At 48.9% G+C, this 16,002-nt stretch overlaps 1 protein-coding gene across 1 annotated transcript in view; it reads left to right on the forward strand.

Annotated features, from left to right (window-relative positions):
• Nucleotides 1-16,002, forward strand: part of PTPRT (protein tyrosine phosphatase receptor type T) — a 754,628-nt gene that overhangs the window by 701,139 nt on the left and 37,487 nt on the right. The window contains exons 20-22 of the mRNA XM_024746810.1: nucleotides 8,913-8,949; nucleotides 10,264-10,361; nucleotides 13,424-13,540. Of these exons, the coding sequence (XP_024602578.1) occupies nucleotides 8,913-8,949; nucleotides 10,264-10,361; nucleotides 13,424-13,540 (252 nt within the window). The remainder of the gene's footprint in view (nucleotides 1-8,912; nucleotides 8,950-10,263; nucleotides 10,362-13,423; nucleotides 13,541-16,002) is intronic.

Here is a 16,002-nt window from a genome sequence, read left to right on the forward strand (position 1 = left end):
ATGCTATAGGAACCATAAAGCTAAAAATGCCGTGGTCTCTACCCTCTAAAACCTTAGCAGGAAGATAAGCTGTGCACATCAGTAATTCCAGGGCAAACTAGAAAGTGGTAAGTGTCATGAGTTCAGATAAAATGCTACAGGGATTCAGAGGTGGGAGGGAAAAAGTCACTCTTCTATCAGGAATGCGAAGTGTGATGTGAACCAAAACTTCAAGCACAGGTAGAATTTAAAATCAAAGAGGGGGAAGATGGGCCTCTGCCAAAGAAAAGCACAAGCTGAGATGTAGCAGAGGGTAAGTAGCAGCTCAGTTCGAGGGGAGCAGAGACTCTATAATGGGAATAGTGGAAAATAAGGTTGGAGCTAGATCACTGATGCTTTGTGATCAAACGTAGGAAGTCAGACTTTATTTTGTAGGCAAGAGAAAGCTATGGAAAGTTTTTGATCAAGGAGGTGACCGGTTCAGAGCTGAGCTTTGGGATGATTTATCTATTACCCAGGGTAAGATCGATGAGAGGGAAGAGGGTCTGGGAATAAGACCCCCGATTAGGAAAGGGGGCTGCTTCAGTGTTCCAGAGAATATGGAGGAAGGAACTAAATACAGCAGGAGCCAAGACGGGCATACACGGAAGTAAGAGAGTTTGTAAAAGGGAAGCATGGTCCCTGGGACCAGAGAGACATCCCAGAATGACCGATGCAAGCCAGGCTTCTGAGGACCTCAGCTAGGAGTCCAAGAACCTTGACGAAAGGCTCAGAGATCCACCTTGGTGCCTCTGACTCCCAAGTGTTTTTGTAGACAAGCTATAAGGCACTGTGGCATGCTTTTGAATTCCCCATTGTGTATTGAGCCTTGTGTTAGGCATTTGCCTGTTTGCCCTCAGATCTATTTCTTGTCCTTCCCTGTTCTGCTTTGTGTTGCTGGTATGCGTGTGTGTCTGTGTGCGTGCGCGTTGTGCATTGTGTGCCTGTGCATATGTGCAGGTGTGTGCAGGTGTGTATATGCGTGTGTGTGTGCGTGTGCACGTTTGTGTGTTTGCATGTGTGCGTGTGTGCATTGCGTGTTTGCATGTGCATGTTCGTGTGTGTATGTTCGTGTGTGTGCATATGTGCGTCTGTGTGTGCATGTGTGTTTGTGTGTGTATGTTCGTGTGTGCGGTGTGTGTATGTGCGTCTTTGTGTGTGTGTGTGTGTGTGTGTGTGTGTGTGTGCGTGTGTGTGCATATGTGCGTCTGTGTGTGCATGTGTGTTTGTGTGTGTATGTTCGTGTGTGCGGTGTGCGTATGTGCGTCTTTGTGTGTGTGTGTGTGTGTGTGTGTGTGTATGCGTGCAGGGAGGAGAACGAGCTGACCCTTTAAGGAAGGTGCGATGGGAGATTGGCAGGTGATGGGATGGGAGAAGCCATCGTATTTATCTGCCTCTCTTGTTTCCTGGGATGGCAGCTCCAGCAGTGGCTGCATCCCATCTGTGGCTCCATCAGGCAGGACCACCAGAGTGATCCAGCCTTGACAAGGTGGCCCCAGCTCCTGGGCTCTGGTGACTTCTCTGTCTCCCGTTATGTGCTGGTTCTAGGGGTGACCACATCCTCTTGCCATTGCTGATCTCTGGGTGGCCTCACTGTTCCGTTTTGCAACTTAGCTCCTCTATCGCCTGTATAACCAGCTCCCTGTACTGAATTCCCTCTGTCTGAAACACCTGGAATGGTTCTCTGCCTGGACTCTGGTTAACAAGAAAATTCACAAGGAGATGGCCAGTTCTGAGCAGCCTGTCTCCAACATGGAGAAAGCACTCAGCATTCACCCATCATGCCTTCAGCCTTTCCCTCATGCATCTAGTATTCATTTCTCACACACAGCAGGTCCTCCACTGTGTGCCAGAAACACAGACCTTAAAAGGGACTCAAGTCTGGTGAGGGAGTCAGATAAGAAAAGAGACCCTCGAAGAGCAGGGGCCATGGGAACGTAAAGGAAAATCAAAGCCTCAAGGTGGGAGTGGCGTGATCAGTGAAGCCTTCCTGGAGGAGGTGACACAGTGCTGCTTTAGCCAATGAGTGAGAGTCAGCCGATGGTAGTCAGGCAAGAAGGACCGATGGTGGCTTAAGAATTATTGATCACCTCTAGTGTACCAACATTGCCTTAACTAGTATCACAACTCACAAAGTAAATGCCATTACTACCCATTTCCAGATGAGTGAACTGGGGCTCTCAAGGTTATGAAACTTCTCCAGGATGTGAGGGAGGGGACAGCAGGAGTCTGCATTGGCGGTGCCTCCCCAACCGTGCCCTGCTGGCTTTAATAACGACAGTAATGCAATGACAACAGCCCAGGGCTCTAAATGAGTCACTCTTGGGCCCTGTGAGGGGTGGTTTTAAATGAATCTGTTTATTGAGACCTCCCACTAGCCCTCTAGGATAGGTGACCACCCCCATTTTCCAGATAGGGAAGCTGAGGTTTAAAGAGATTGCACAGCTTGGGTGTGGGCATCTGCTCCGTGGCAGAAACAGACTGGAAACCAGACCCGAATGACTCCCAGGGCAGGGCTGTTGGTCCTGTCCCTCCTCACCCACTCGAAAGACACCACCTTGCACGCAGCACACAGTGGGGACTCGGGCAGCGCATGCGGAACCAAACTGAGTTGGTTCTTTCCATTTCTCCTCGACTTTGACTCTGGCTGAGTGGATGGGGCAGCCCTGACAGCCATGCCCACGAGGGGTCTGCTGGCCCAAGTTGCCATATCTGGCATTCATTGCCTGAGTGCTAACCTCCGGCAAAAGGCATTTTCCTGGATAGACAATCCAAAGTTGAGGGAGGATGTGACTGCGGTCAGAGCCAAGATGCACTTTGGTATTTTATAGGCAACAAAGGAAATTGTTTTAAATGCAAGTGAATCTCTGCAACATCAGTACTAATAACAGCACCCATTTCTACCAGGTTCTTATCATCACAGTGCATTCTGAGAGCCTTTAAGGATAAGAGGCCAGGGGTGGAGGTTAAGAGGCTTGCTCAAGGTCACACAGCTAGAATCCAGTTCTCTGCCCACCTTCTCCCTCTCTCTAGGAAGTAGATTGTGCAGACAGGCCAAAGTCTCTGCTAGAGCTGTCTTACTAAGTGATACTGGACTCTGTGCTGTGATTAGAGTCAAGGGCTCATGAGACCAGAGTCGTGACATGAATTCAGTCCTTACAGAGGCCACATTGAATCCAGGCCTTTCTGCTCACTAGCTTTATGATATTAGGCAAATTATTTACCCATGTGGATGTCTGTAAAATGGGATGATGCCAACCTGTAAGAATGTGACAACTGATGTGAAGTGTCTATCTGTCAGGGTCCCATTGGGAGACAGAGGGTCACTCAAAGGGAATTTAATAACAGTAGGAACAGGATTAAAGGAAACTAAGGGGGGAGGCAAAGTGGCAGGAGTTCAGTATCCCCAGGCTAGAACCAACAGGAAGCTCTCAAGCTGCTGAGAGCAGGGAGAGTAGCTGTAAGCAGGGGGCTGCCTGATTGGAGCTGTAGCCTTTGATGGAAAGTCAAGGCCAAGCCATGGTGACCTGATAGGGAGAGACCCAAAAGAACCTACACCCCAACCTCCCAATGGCCTCTGAGCTCCTGCTTCTGCTCCGCATTGACCAAACCCAACTAGCAGCTGGAGGGCATGGAAGCCTGTGGTGTCCTCCATACAGGTCAACCTCCCAGGGCACGAGCAGAGCAGGGAAGGGAATAGAGAGTCAATGGAGGGACAGAGGAGACACCAAGCATGAGCTCCTTTTAGCACAGCGTGAGCAGTACGGGGTGGAGGGGAGGGGGAATCACATCAGTTGTGACCCCCTGTACACTCCAGCAAAGTCAAAATCCCCAGGGTCTCTGTGGGGATTCCTGGCAGACACACCCTAGGTAGCTGTCTAGGGCTCACCCCTTGGCCCTGGTTTCCACCCAGCCAAAATCCTCCCTGCACTCCAGAGGGCTAACTGCCCACGCTAGAATCATTTATCCCCAATTCAATCTTGACAATTCATTAAAACAACTCCATTTGGATAATGAACTAGATGGGGCCAGCCCTGTAGGCCTCCAGAGGCCGTGGTTCTCCTGTCTGAACCATACCTCCGGCACATTGGTTTGCACACCCAAGAATGTATTGGCCACTTGAATCTGTTATAAATTACCAGTCTGGAAATAAATATCGTCCCTGGGTCCCCAGTAAGTAACAGATGCATGGTCGCGGAGTGAGATAAACGCATGTTGGATGCAAACCTCTTTCCCATTGCTCACAGGCAGCTGGAGGCAGGCCCAGTACCGGTTTGCAGTCCATGTGCGTGCTATGTAGGTGGGACTTAAGTGAACTCAAAGTTCTTTTAAGGTTAGGAAGTTTTCTGTACCAGCTCTTGGGAAATCCCCAGAGCAGCCCCAAGTGAGCAGTACGTTTCCTCTCATCTCCATCGCTGAAGAGTGAGGTGGTTTGAATGCTTTCTCTTGGGGACTGCGTGGGTTCCTGGAGGCCAGAGAGGGTCTCTTGACTCGGATGCCACGTGTGGACAGGAACGCAGCGTGCATGCGTTCATTCTGTATGCATTTATCAGGGCTGACTGCCCAGGCAGACTTCTCCATGCTGGGGACACAGCCATGAGCAAGCCCATTACAGCCCTGCCCTGCTGGAGCTCTCATTCGACTGGGAAAACAGATGATAAGCATGTAAATAAACAGAGACTTCGGTGGTGAGTGCCCTGAAGAGAAGTAAACCAGAGAAAGCCAAAAGAACCAAGGATGTCAGGGTGGGCAGCTAAGGGCTGTCTGTGGAGGTGACTGCCGTCCCAGCAGAAGCCTGGATGGAAGGGGAGAGCAAACCACTCGGTTATGTGGGGACAGGCGCAGCAGGCGTGGGTAGGGGCCAGTGCTAAGGCTTATAGGTGGAAACATGATGGCTGCTTCTGAAGAAGAGCAAGACAGCCAGTGAGCCGTGGGGAGGGTGGTAGGAAAACTGAGAATATTGCTGAAGGGATGAAATGGGAATAACAGGGATGTTGAGACGCCCAAACTAGGCTTAAGGGGCCAGTTCAACTGCCATGACCTCAGAGAACACTTCTCTGGCCTCCTGGCACATCTTCCTCTTGGTGGCCCTTATCCCAGTTTGTTGATGTCTACAAGCTGCTCAGAATCTGAGCCCACATCCATCAGGTCCACTTTTGTACTTCCAGTGCCTTGTACAGAGTAGTAGATGCTCAGTTAATACCTGTCAATTGAATATTGAAGGACTGAGTAAGCAAACGAATGAACAAAATAGTGAAACCAAGTCATCTGACTCCCACAGTTGAAATGTGAATTTCTTGCTCAGAATTTCATCCCATTGACGTTGAAGTGTGTTAGAATCTTCCAAATCCCATGCATTTGGTTTTTTGCCTTTTGTCTGCCAATTAAGGCCTTAAGGGAATGCCCCAACCTCACCTCAGAGACATATTCATGCATGTATGCCACCGACCAGTCTCTGCTGAAAACTATACCCAGCTCTGGGTGGCCTGTCCCATGGCCCAGAAGGAGAAAATATTTAAAAAAAAAAAAAAAAAAAACTTGTTGCAACATACATTGTAAGGGTGTTAACTGGGCATCTACCAAGCCCTGCAGGGCTTAGGAGGAAGGAGGGCTCATTTGAAGTGCAGTGTGGGAAGCTGGGGCAAAGGGTACATGGAAGGGTCCGGAGAGGGACGACTGGAAATGAGGCTGGAGATGAGGATGGAGACAAGGGATTAGTCCCAAGCTAAGGCATTTGGACATGATTGTACAGGCAACGGGGAGCCACTGTAGGCTTTTAAGTGGGGAAACAACATAATCAGATGTACGCTGGGGAGTTCATTCTGGCAGGAAGCAGATGGACTCTGGGACTGGACTGGAGGCAGGGAGGCCAGCATGAGCCTATTGTCTTGGCCCAGATCAGGGAGGACGAAGGCTGTAAGAAGGAATGACGTGAGGATGACAGAAGAGGATGGACTTGAGAAACCGCATCTTTCCACACTGTAGGGTACTATTTTCTATTCCCAAGCCTACTCAAGAAGACTCCCATAGTCTAATTCTTCCTGTGAGCCTGGGAATCACTGTCCATCTTAACTCAAAGGAACAGAGAGCTCTTTGTGCCTCTCATCTTCCTTCCTACCTCTCACGGCTCAGAGAAGGGCTCAGTTACTACATTTATAGGCAGAGCAGGAAAGCAAAGGGGAGGGAAGGGCTTCCCATCTCAGGATCTCTGTGATGGCCAAAACAGACTTTTTAATCGTGATAGGCACTCAATGAATGCTTTCCAGATACACAACAAAATAATAATAATAGCAAAGACATACATGTTAAATCCTAGACTAGTGCCTGATACATAATAATTGTCATATATTAACTCACAACCCTAACAGCAAGGCTGTAATATAAATGCTGTTACCCCCGTTTAACAACAGAAATTAATTGAGGCACAAGGAGGTTAAGTAACCTGCCCCAGACCACACAGCCTAAAAGGGACAGAGCCAGGATTCACACCCAGGCAGTTTAAATTCAGAGTCCGTCCATAAAGCTACCATGCTATGTTGCCTTTCTTATTTTTTTAAATTTATTTTGTTGAAACGTCGTTGGTTTCCAATGTTGTGTTCATTTCTGCTGAACAGCACAGTGATTCAGTTATATATCTACATTCTTTGTCATATTCTTTTCCATTATAGTTTATCACAGGATTGAATATAGTTCCCTGTGCTATACACTAGGACCTTGTTGTTTCTATATATACTAGTTTGCATCTGGTAATCCCAAACTCCCAATCCATCCCTCCCCACCCCCTCTCCCCCTTGGCAACCACAAGTCTGTCCTCTGTGTCTGTGAGTCTGTTTCTGTTTCATAAATAAGCTCATTTGTGCCATATTTTAGATTCCACATATAAGTGATATCATATGATATTTGTCTTTCTCTGTCTGACTCACTTCACTTAGTATGATAATCTCTAGGTCCATCCATGTCACTGCAAATGGCATTATTTCATTCTTTTTATGGCCGAGTAGTATTCCATTGTATATATGTGCCACATCTTCTTTATCCATTCATCTGTCAGTGGACATTTAGGTTGTTTCCATGTCTTGGCTATTGTGAATAGTGCTGCTATGAACATAGGGGTGCATGTATCTCTTGGAATTATAATTTTGTCCAGATATATGCCCAAGAGTGGGATTGCTGGATCATATGGCAACTCTAGTTTTTTTGAGGAACCTCCATACTGTTTTCCACAGTGGCTGCACCAATTTACATTCCCACTAACAGTGTAGGAGGGTTCCCTCTTGTCCACACCCTCGCCAGCATGTTATTTGGAGACTTTTGAATGATGGCCATTCTGACCAGCGTGAGGTGGTACCCCACTGTGGTTTTGATGTGCATTTCTCTAATATATGCTGCTTTTCTGGTTGGTCTCTCAACAGCTTGTTTATTGGGCATTTGCTCTGAGATTCACACGGTGCTAGGCTCCACAGAAAATTTTTTAAAACTTAGGAGGCAGTGTGTGTCCTCAAGAAGCTGACAACCCCACTAAGAAGACAGGACCACTCAAAGAGTTTAGGTGGGGCTGTTGATTCCTGGCGGTTAATCCAACAGTTGTGGCCATGACACTGGCCTTGGGTTGTTATTGACAGTCAACCCAGGTGTTACTAGAGTATGCCAGGTAATTCTTACAAAGTACCTACTAAATAGTTATGGAGCAAGTGGAAGTCTGTACGAGATGTACAGGGAACTTAGAAATGAATCTTTGGATCAGAAAGTAGATCCAGAACTTCTGAGACACCATCATGTCTGTTCTCCACGAACCATGCAGATGACTTTTCTATTTGATTTCCTAAAGAAGAGGGTCTTGAGGTAGCTTATCCTCCTTAGCAGAACACAAAGACTCACCAGCAACGTTAAAGACAAATGTTCATCAGACTTTCGGGTTTGTCTTCTCCTGAGGTTGTTAACTGTAGAAGAAAGCGGAGGGTCAGGACTTTCCAACACCCTCTCCACCAACAGGCTCCATAATTGGCATATATATATTTTTTTGATTTATCCTTTCATTCATGTATTTACTCGTTCAATAAATACTAATTACGTTCAGTGTTATGTACTAAGTGCAGATCTGTCTCCAAAACTTGAACTTCTACCCAATATGATATGCTTCCTCTCTGTAGCAAAAAAGGGGACCCTCCATGTAGGACATGCCCAGACAAAAGAGAAGGTTGTCCTCAACCGTTCCCCAATGATTAGGATTATGGGGCGCCAGAGTAACCACACATCAGGGCCCAGCAGGGCCTACTGAAGACTCTGAAACATACAGGGAAATCAGAAACTGATCTCTGAATCTGAAAGTGGCTTTATCAGTCTCTAGGGCACACCTACCTGGGGTTCCCCCCCCCCCCCAAATGAAAGGAACTTCAGTTCCAAGCCCAGCCATGTAGCACAGAGGGGCAGTGTGACATCTTTTCCTAATTGTTACTGATGCAAGGAGCCAGCAAGGTGATTGTTTTCTTCTTTCAGGTGCCCTACGGGGCCTTGCACAGTGTTCTGCATGTAATCATGGCTCAGGAAAGACTTGGTGGTGGTTGATATCCCACAGAAACCTGAAAATTCCTTCTCCACCTTTTTCGGGGTGCATAGCCATAACTGATGGCCATCTGACTTTTGCTCCTAGTCCGTGGCTCCAAGGCAAGCCTGTACGGGCCCCTCACAAGGAACTATAATGATAGCTAACATTTAGTGATGGACTAAGCATTTTACGTGCATTGTCTTATTTAATCTTTGCCACTGCCCTGGGAAATGTCTAATGCTAGTTTCATTTTGCTTATGAAGAGACCGAGCCTCGGAAAGGCTTATGCTTAGTAAGCATAGTATTATGCTGTTTGTAAGCTTCACTGTTCTTTTGTTTTGTCATCCAGGGGTACCATCGACCACGGCACTACATTGCTACTCAAGGTAAGTGCCCTCCTTTTCCTCTAAAGGGCCCTTGCCTTACACTGGAGGAGAGGAATGAGCTTCTACCAGCCAAGAAGTCATATAGGAGCAGGGCTGGAGAGCCTCCCGAGGTCTCGAGATTGTTCATTTGTTTGGGAAGGAAGGAGGTGACAAGTTCAGCTATGGGGGGAGGGACGTAAGGGAGAGAGGAAGGAGGTGTCACTAGGAAATGGTCAAGAGAGATGGGCCCTGGACCAAAAGCATCAGCCTCAGGCACGTGCCATCAATATCCACCATTCGGAACTGGAGCTCTCGGTGCCGACGCTCCTAGAAAGCAGCTTACCAGGATGTTATCAGAAGACTTAAAAATGACTATACCTCTCAAACTGTGAGGAAATCCTGTGGATGATTATATATATGTGGACAGTGACACATATAATAAGATACCCTTCACAGTGTTACCTAATAGGAAAAAAAGTGAAAAATCTTAAATGCCCATCAATTGGTAGATTGGTTGAAGTGTGACACTTCCATGTTATGGAAAATTATGCAGCTATGAAAAATGTCACGTCAGGTAAGAGTTTTTAAGGGCATGGGAAAATACGTATAATAGATATAACGCTTATTATAGCAAATACAATATATATACACATATATATATATTTGTACAGAAAAAATGGCATTCAAAATTTTGTAGCAGATAACACTTATTACTCTTGTAATTTTAAAAATGATGGAGGCCCAGGACATTGAAAGAGAAATTTCCAAGGAAATTTCTGTGGACTCTCAGATTCTGTCTCCCATTTCTTGTCTATTTTTCTTCCCTTCTTTCTGTCCAGGCTCCAGACAAATGCATTTGTCAAGCTCAGAATTGGGCATCTTCTGTCTGTGCTCTCAGCATCTGACTCCTGGCAGCTCCTCTGCCCTCCCACCCCACCCCCACCCCAATTTCCTTCCCGTCTCTCACTGAGGCTCTGGAGCCCAATTTTTGAAAACTCCCTTAAGCTATGTCATTAACCCCTAATATAAGGTGATGGGTTGGCGGGAAAGTGGGGCTGGTGGAAAGGGTCTGAGCAGGAGGGCGATGAAGAGGAGAATCTGCGGGCATTTCCAGGGGACGCTGCAGACCCTGCTAGCTGGAGTGTGGCTTTTCTCGTGCACACTCTGACCTCACACGCTTCAGTCCCCAGTCTCCGCTACTTGTGTCCCAGTAGGAATCGCTGACCTCCCTCTTACTCACCCATCCGGAGCCTTGACTGACCAGCCGGGAGGGACAAGCCTCTTGTCTGCTTCCTTGCCATTGCAGTCTGACCCTGACACCTTCTCTGTTGGCAGGTCCCATGCAGGAGACCGTAAAGGACTTCTGGAGAATGATCTGGCAGGAGAACTCGGCCAGCATCGTCATGGTCACAAACCTCGTGGAAGTGGGCAGGGTAAGCCCCTCCCGTGGGTACCTGGATGGAGTTTGCTGGCTGGCATTCCGCTGCCCAGCATCTCTCTGTGCCAAGTGCCTCCCGTTCCACATTTCACCCTCACGGCACCCTACGCGGGAGAAGTCCTCCCTCCTGTTCATAGTCGAGGAACATCTTTTCCCTTCAAAACCCTCTCGCCCCTTTCTCCACCCTCACTGTCCGCTGATGATGTCATCTCATAGACTTTGAGGGAATTACAGCCATCAGACGTGAATGTTCATCTTCACACCGCAAAGCTGCATCCTACTTGCGTCTGCAACCATCTTCTCATTCTTCTCCTCTATTATCAGGCTGAACCATAAGACATGGCTGTTTTTGTTGACCCCAAATGGTAGAATATCATCTCTTTCTTATGGCGCAGGCTAACGTGATAGGAGAAGTGACTCTTGCCCTTTCAAAGGCAATTCCTAGTGCCTCAAATCACAGATTCCGCTCAAGAATGTCTCACTCTTCCCCCTCTCGCTTGGAAAGTAATTCTCTTTCCCATTGCTAGATTATTTCCCTCAGCATACAGACATCCTGAGTACCTTCCCCCTTAAAAGTATAAAGCAGGCAAAACGAAACTGCTGATCCTGTCCCTGCTTTGCTGCCAGACCCTGAAATCTCACACACAGGCTCTGCTGCTTCACTCCCGTTCTCTTCCACCCACTGCAGTGTAGCTGCTCCCTCCATCCCACCCACAGTGATTCGTCAGTATCCCCAGCATCCTTCATGTTGACAAATCCAATAGCCATTTCTCTCTTCTCTTCTCGTTGTACTCAACCTCTCAGCAGCATCTGACCCTTTGTTCCTCGAAACCTTGACATTCTTCGGGGTTCAGACCTTGGTCTCTCACTCTGCTCTGTCTCGACTCTCTGTTGTGTGCTCCTTAGCTACTCCTGGGGCTTAGAAATGGGACTGCTCTTCCCAGCGTTTGCTTTCACCTACTTGGTAAACCGTGGCATGTGGGTGGGTGGGTGCTGGGTGCACAGACACTAGAATCAAGAGGGCCTCTCTACTTATCACATGAGCTAACTGACGACAGGGCAGGTAAGTTTTTCTCCTGGCGAGAAGCAGATAATCCATTAAAATGAAGAGTCCTGGCCTCCCAGATAATGGGAAGGGGGAGAATCTGGGCTGTCAGTCATGATTCAGCAAAGGGCTTTGGGCATCTCGTGGCCTAACAGGAATTGAGGGCCAGAAGAGACTTTGTCCTTGAGCCCACTCTTATTTAGTCCATTGCCCGATTTTACAGATGAGGAAACAGACCCAAAGGAGTGGAGTGAATGCCCTGAAGTCACCCGGCCACGATCTCTGACTCCTGGCTCTCGTTCTCGTGGTCACGGTCCCCCTACTCAAGACTGCGCCCCAGGGACTCAGGCCCAGGGAGCAGCTACTGTGGACAAAATGTCCAGCCCAGGATTTAAGAATTCAGAGGCACATTCCAGCCTGTTCTATAACATGTCCCCACCACTGGAGACAGATTCCCTTGATGGTGAATCTAATTTGAATTGGGACGGGGGACAGGAGAGCAATTTCTTCATGAAACTCCTGCTAGGAGCGAAGCTCTGTGCCAGACACTGTTGTGCATTATGCATTACTTCACTTTATCTCACAGCAATTGTACAAGGCGATGTTCCTGGTAATTATTCAGATGGCCTGGCTTTGCATCCTGGCTCCATCCCGTACTGACAGTTGACCTTGGGCAATTTTCTTAGCCTCCCTGTGCTTCTGATTCCTCATCTATAAAATGGGGCTAATAATAATATCTACTTCATCAGGGTGTGGTGATAAGTAATAATTCAAGTAATCCGTGTAAAGTATTTGTAGAACACTTAGCAAGGAGAGCTAGACACTGAAAGCAGTTAGTAAGTGTTAGCGATCATTATTCATAGGAAGCTGAGGCTCAGAGAGGTTTCAGTACTTTCTGGAAGCTACTCAGCTACAGTGTTAGAACGAAGCAATGCATCCGTTTGCCTCCAAACCCTGTTGCACTAAATCAGCATTTCCCTAAGTGGGTTCCACGGGATGCTAGTCTGCATGATGCTTAGCGAACAGGGGGTTCCATGGTTAAATACGTTTGGGAAATGCTGTGTACTCTTTGCCCCTTTCGGAGAGTCGAAAAGCACATCAGCGTTAGCACGTGAACGAGCCGAGCAGTCCTGTAGCAAAGTGGCCTATTTAACTTTGTTTAATCCAGCATTTCCCAAACTCATTTGACCACAAAACCTTTTTTTGTTTGTTTTTGTTTCTTGTTTTTTACCTAACACCTATCAGCACCCAGCGGGACACACTGTGGGAAATGCCACTCTAAGCCGCTCGGCGTCCCCCGGAATGGTAATACTTTTGTTCTTTTACGGGGAAAACGATGATCTCTTTTTCCTCCTGCGGCATGTGACTCAGAACCAGGTGTGGGAGTGGCTTGTTCATGGCCTCTGCACCCACCCCTGGGGCAGAGAGCAGTTGCAAACGTCTTCCTTTTGAGCCCAGCACCTTCCTTCCTTTTCCCAGCAACGAGCCTTTCTCCTTCCAGCCCCCTCGGAATATTAATGACCCTCTCGCCGCCATGTCTGCTTCCACCTCCTCGCTATTCCCACCTTTTATTCTCATCTCTGCTCTGCTGATACTACTCAGCTGCCCCAGCCTATCACAGAAAAAGAGGACTCAGCCAAAGGTAGAGAACTGGCCACGTGACCTTGGACAAGTCACCAAACCTCCCGACTTGAGTATGATGTTCATCTGTACAGTGGGGAGATCACCACCTGCCTGTCTCACCCAGATCTAGTTGATCTCTTAGTGTGGTAATAGATTTGAAAAGTACCAGGAGCTCTGCCAAAGAAGGTACCACCGTTATCCCCCGCGGCTCCAGTTCCTCTAGGAGTGAGCTGGTCCCTGTGTATTTTGCCCTCCCCGGCCAGCTGAGAATGCCTTGACTGAAAGTCCACCAAGGTCACCCTTGAGTTTATTCGGACGGGAAGCCAGATGAGATGACCACACACGCTCAGCCGCCCACTCACTCGTACTGTCCCTGTCCTTGCCCGCAGGTGAAGTGTGTGCGATACTGGCCGGATGACATGGAGGTCTACGGAGACATTAAAGTCACCCTGATCGAAACAGAGCCCCTGGCAGAGTATATCATCCGCACCTTCACGGTCCAGAAGGTAAGCTTCCCTGCAGCTGTGTGCAGCCTGCCCTCCAGGCAAGCCGGCTTGTTTGTTCATCCAGGACATGGCAGCGACCAAGGGGCTGCTCTGTACCCACCCTGCACCAATGAGAGATCGGCAATCAGCTTGGACCTGGACCCTGCTCCAAAGGACCCCGCGTCTAGCAGGAGGGACAAATAGAATTCGCCAAATAGCATAATGACATATGGTAATAAAAGCCACAGAGGAAACATGCCAAGCGGGGGAGACAGAAATCCACGGGAGGATGGGGTGATCAGAGAGGACCTCCAGGAGGAGGAGGCATTTAAGCAGACAGTGAAGGATGAGAAAGAGCCAGCCAAGGGAAGAGCAGGAGGAATATTATCCCAGGAAGAGGGAAAGAACCATGCAGAGTCTGTAGGGGAAAGAAGATCTTGACATGTTCTAGGCCTGTGGTTCTCAGCTGGGGGTGACTGTCCCACAGGGACATTTACCAGTGTCTGGAGACAGTTGTCAAAACCATAGCTGCCATTTTCTAAAAGTAACATCATTAATGAACCAAGTGGCCACAGGCCTGAGGATGCAAAAACACCAGGAACTTCAGTGCTCTGAGCACTGTGCCCTTGGGGATTGACAGGTCCTTGTGAGTGCCAAAGCAGGCACATGCATGGTGCCCTTTCTGCATGCACGGTGCTGGCAGGACACACTGTTTGCTCCCAACACTGCCCCCTCCAACCCCTGGGCTCCTAAAGGCCTATATCTGCAGACTCAGATGAAGAGCCAGGAGGGAAGGACGCCCCTCAGCTACAAGGTACATTGCTGTGATCTTAGGCTGGGTTCCTTAGCAGAGCCTGAGACAAGGTTTCCCTTATACGTGGTGTATCAAGGGAGCGCTCCCAGAGAAACTTGTAAGACAGCAAGAGAAGCTGGAGAGGAAAGAGGAAGGGGCAGGGCAAGTTCAAAGTCTCTGGCAAAGTCTAGCCTAGGTCTGACCCATGGGGGCCTCTGGAGCGTAAACACACCACAGAGGTGCCCGCTTGCTTTACTCAGTCCACTGCCTGACTGTGGACCAGCCACTGCGGGGTAACCTCCAGGGTGGGCCAGCTCCTGTCGTCTGAGGGCACTTCTCCAGAAAAGGGCACATGTGTGAGTCACCAGCAGCCAGCGCTCCTGCAGTTGAGGCCTGGAACATAGCACCACGAACACCAGTCTCAACTACCATACTTGGCGGTTGGTGCTGGGCATGAGCTGGGTGACTGGGCACCCAGACTCTGAGCCAAGGGGAGGCCTTGGGGAACTGCAGCCCACCCAGTGTGTTGAGGAGTTGTAGTCATTTCTTAGGCTGTCTTTTTGTCTTTCTTCCAATCACCAGGGAAGCTATTACCCATAGGAAGACACCCTTCAAGGTCTCCACAGGGCTCGGAGGATTAACTCAACTTAGCCAGCCTCTCCACAGGTGCTCAGCAAACACTGCCTGGGTTATCAGCTCAGAATCAGTTCCTGGGGACCCAGAAATAATAAACAGGAAGCGTTGTCTGTCCCTTGAAGAGAACACAGTCCAACCAGGAAGAGAGGACCCTTGATAAACAGTTGCAGTGCAGGTGGTGTGGGCTTGAACGAGGGCTTCCAGGGGCTGAGCTGATTTGGAGGGTGGGGTGAAAAACTCTGAGTATTCTCGAAGCTGTTTTATCTTCTACTTCAGTTCTTCTGTCAGCGCTTTAACCCCAGCCTTTGTTCACTCCTGCCCAGACCCTCCAGCTGCCTTCTGACGGGGCTTCTGCCTCTAGTCTTGCCCCCAGTCTTAGTTTAGGTTTCTAGGAAGCAGAGCCTGAGGCGTGGATTTGGGTGCCCTTGATGATGTGTTGAGGAAGAACCCAGGGGAGAAGGGGGGTGAGGGAGGCAGTACAGGGCGGGGAAGGAGCTGAGCAAGGATGTGGCCTGGTCCCACAGGGAGATCTGGGGCATGAGTTACACCACAGAGTTGGGCCCATCTTGAGGCAAAGGGTTCTTTGGCACATCCATGAGAGTAACCCATTATTCTGGTTTGCCCAGGACCACCCTGGCTTTAGCACTGAAAATCCCATGTCCTGGGAAACCCCTCAGCCCTGGGCAAACTGACAAAATCGGTTGGTCACTGAATGCCAGCTGCCCATCCCCCGCTCCCAAAGGAGGTGGTTCCTGTTCAGCTGAGAGCAACTCTCTGAAGAAGGGGTAATTTTTAGCTGTCCACAGCCAAGGTCAGGGTAGCTGGGGATGGGTGCACTGGCCCAGGAAAGGGGACCTGGTGCCCTCTACACAGCCCACCAACACACACACCCCCCACCGCCAAATCCTTCCTCCACGTAGCGGCTAGTGTGATCCTTCCAAGATGCCCATCTGGTGATGCGTTTCCTCTTTTGTGCAACTATCTGGGCAGCCTCCCTATAGCTCCCCGATGACTCTGGGATAAAACCCAAAGGCCTTAAAGTGGGAGAAAAAGC

Source organism: Neophocaena asiaeorientalis, unplaced genomic scaffold (genome assembly GCF_003031525.2).
Source record: "Neophocaena asiaeorientalis asiaeorientalis breed wild unplaced genomic scaffold, Neophocaena_asiaeorientalis_V1.1 scaffold132, whole genome shotgun sequence".
Lineage (NCBI taxonomy): Eukaryota > Metazoa > Chordata > Mammalia > Artiodactyla > Phocoenidae > Neophocaena > Neophocaena asiaeorientalis.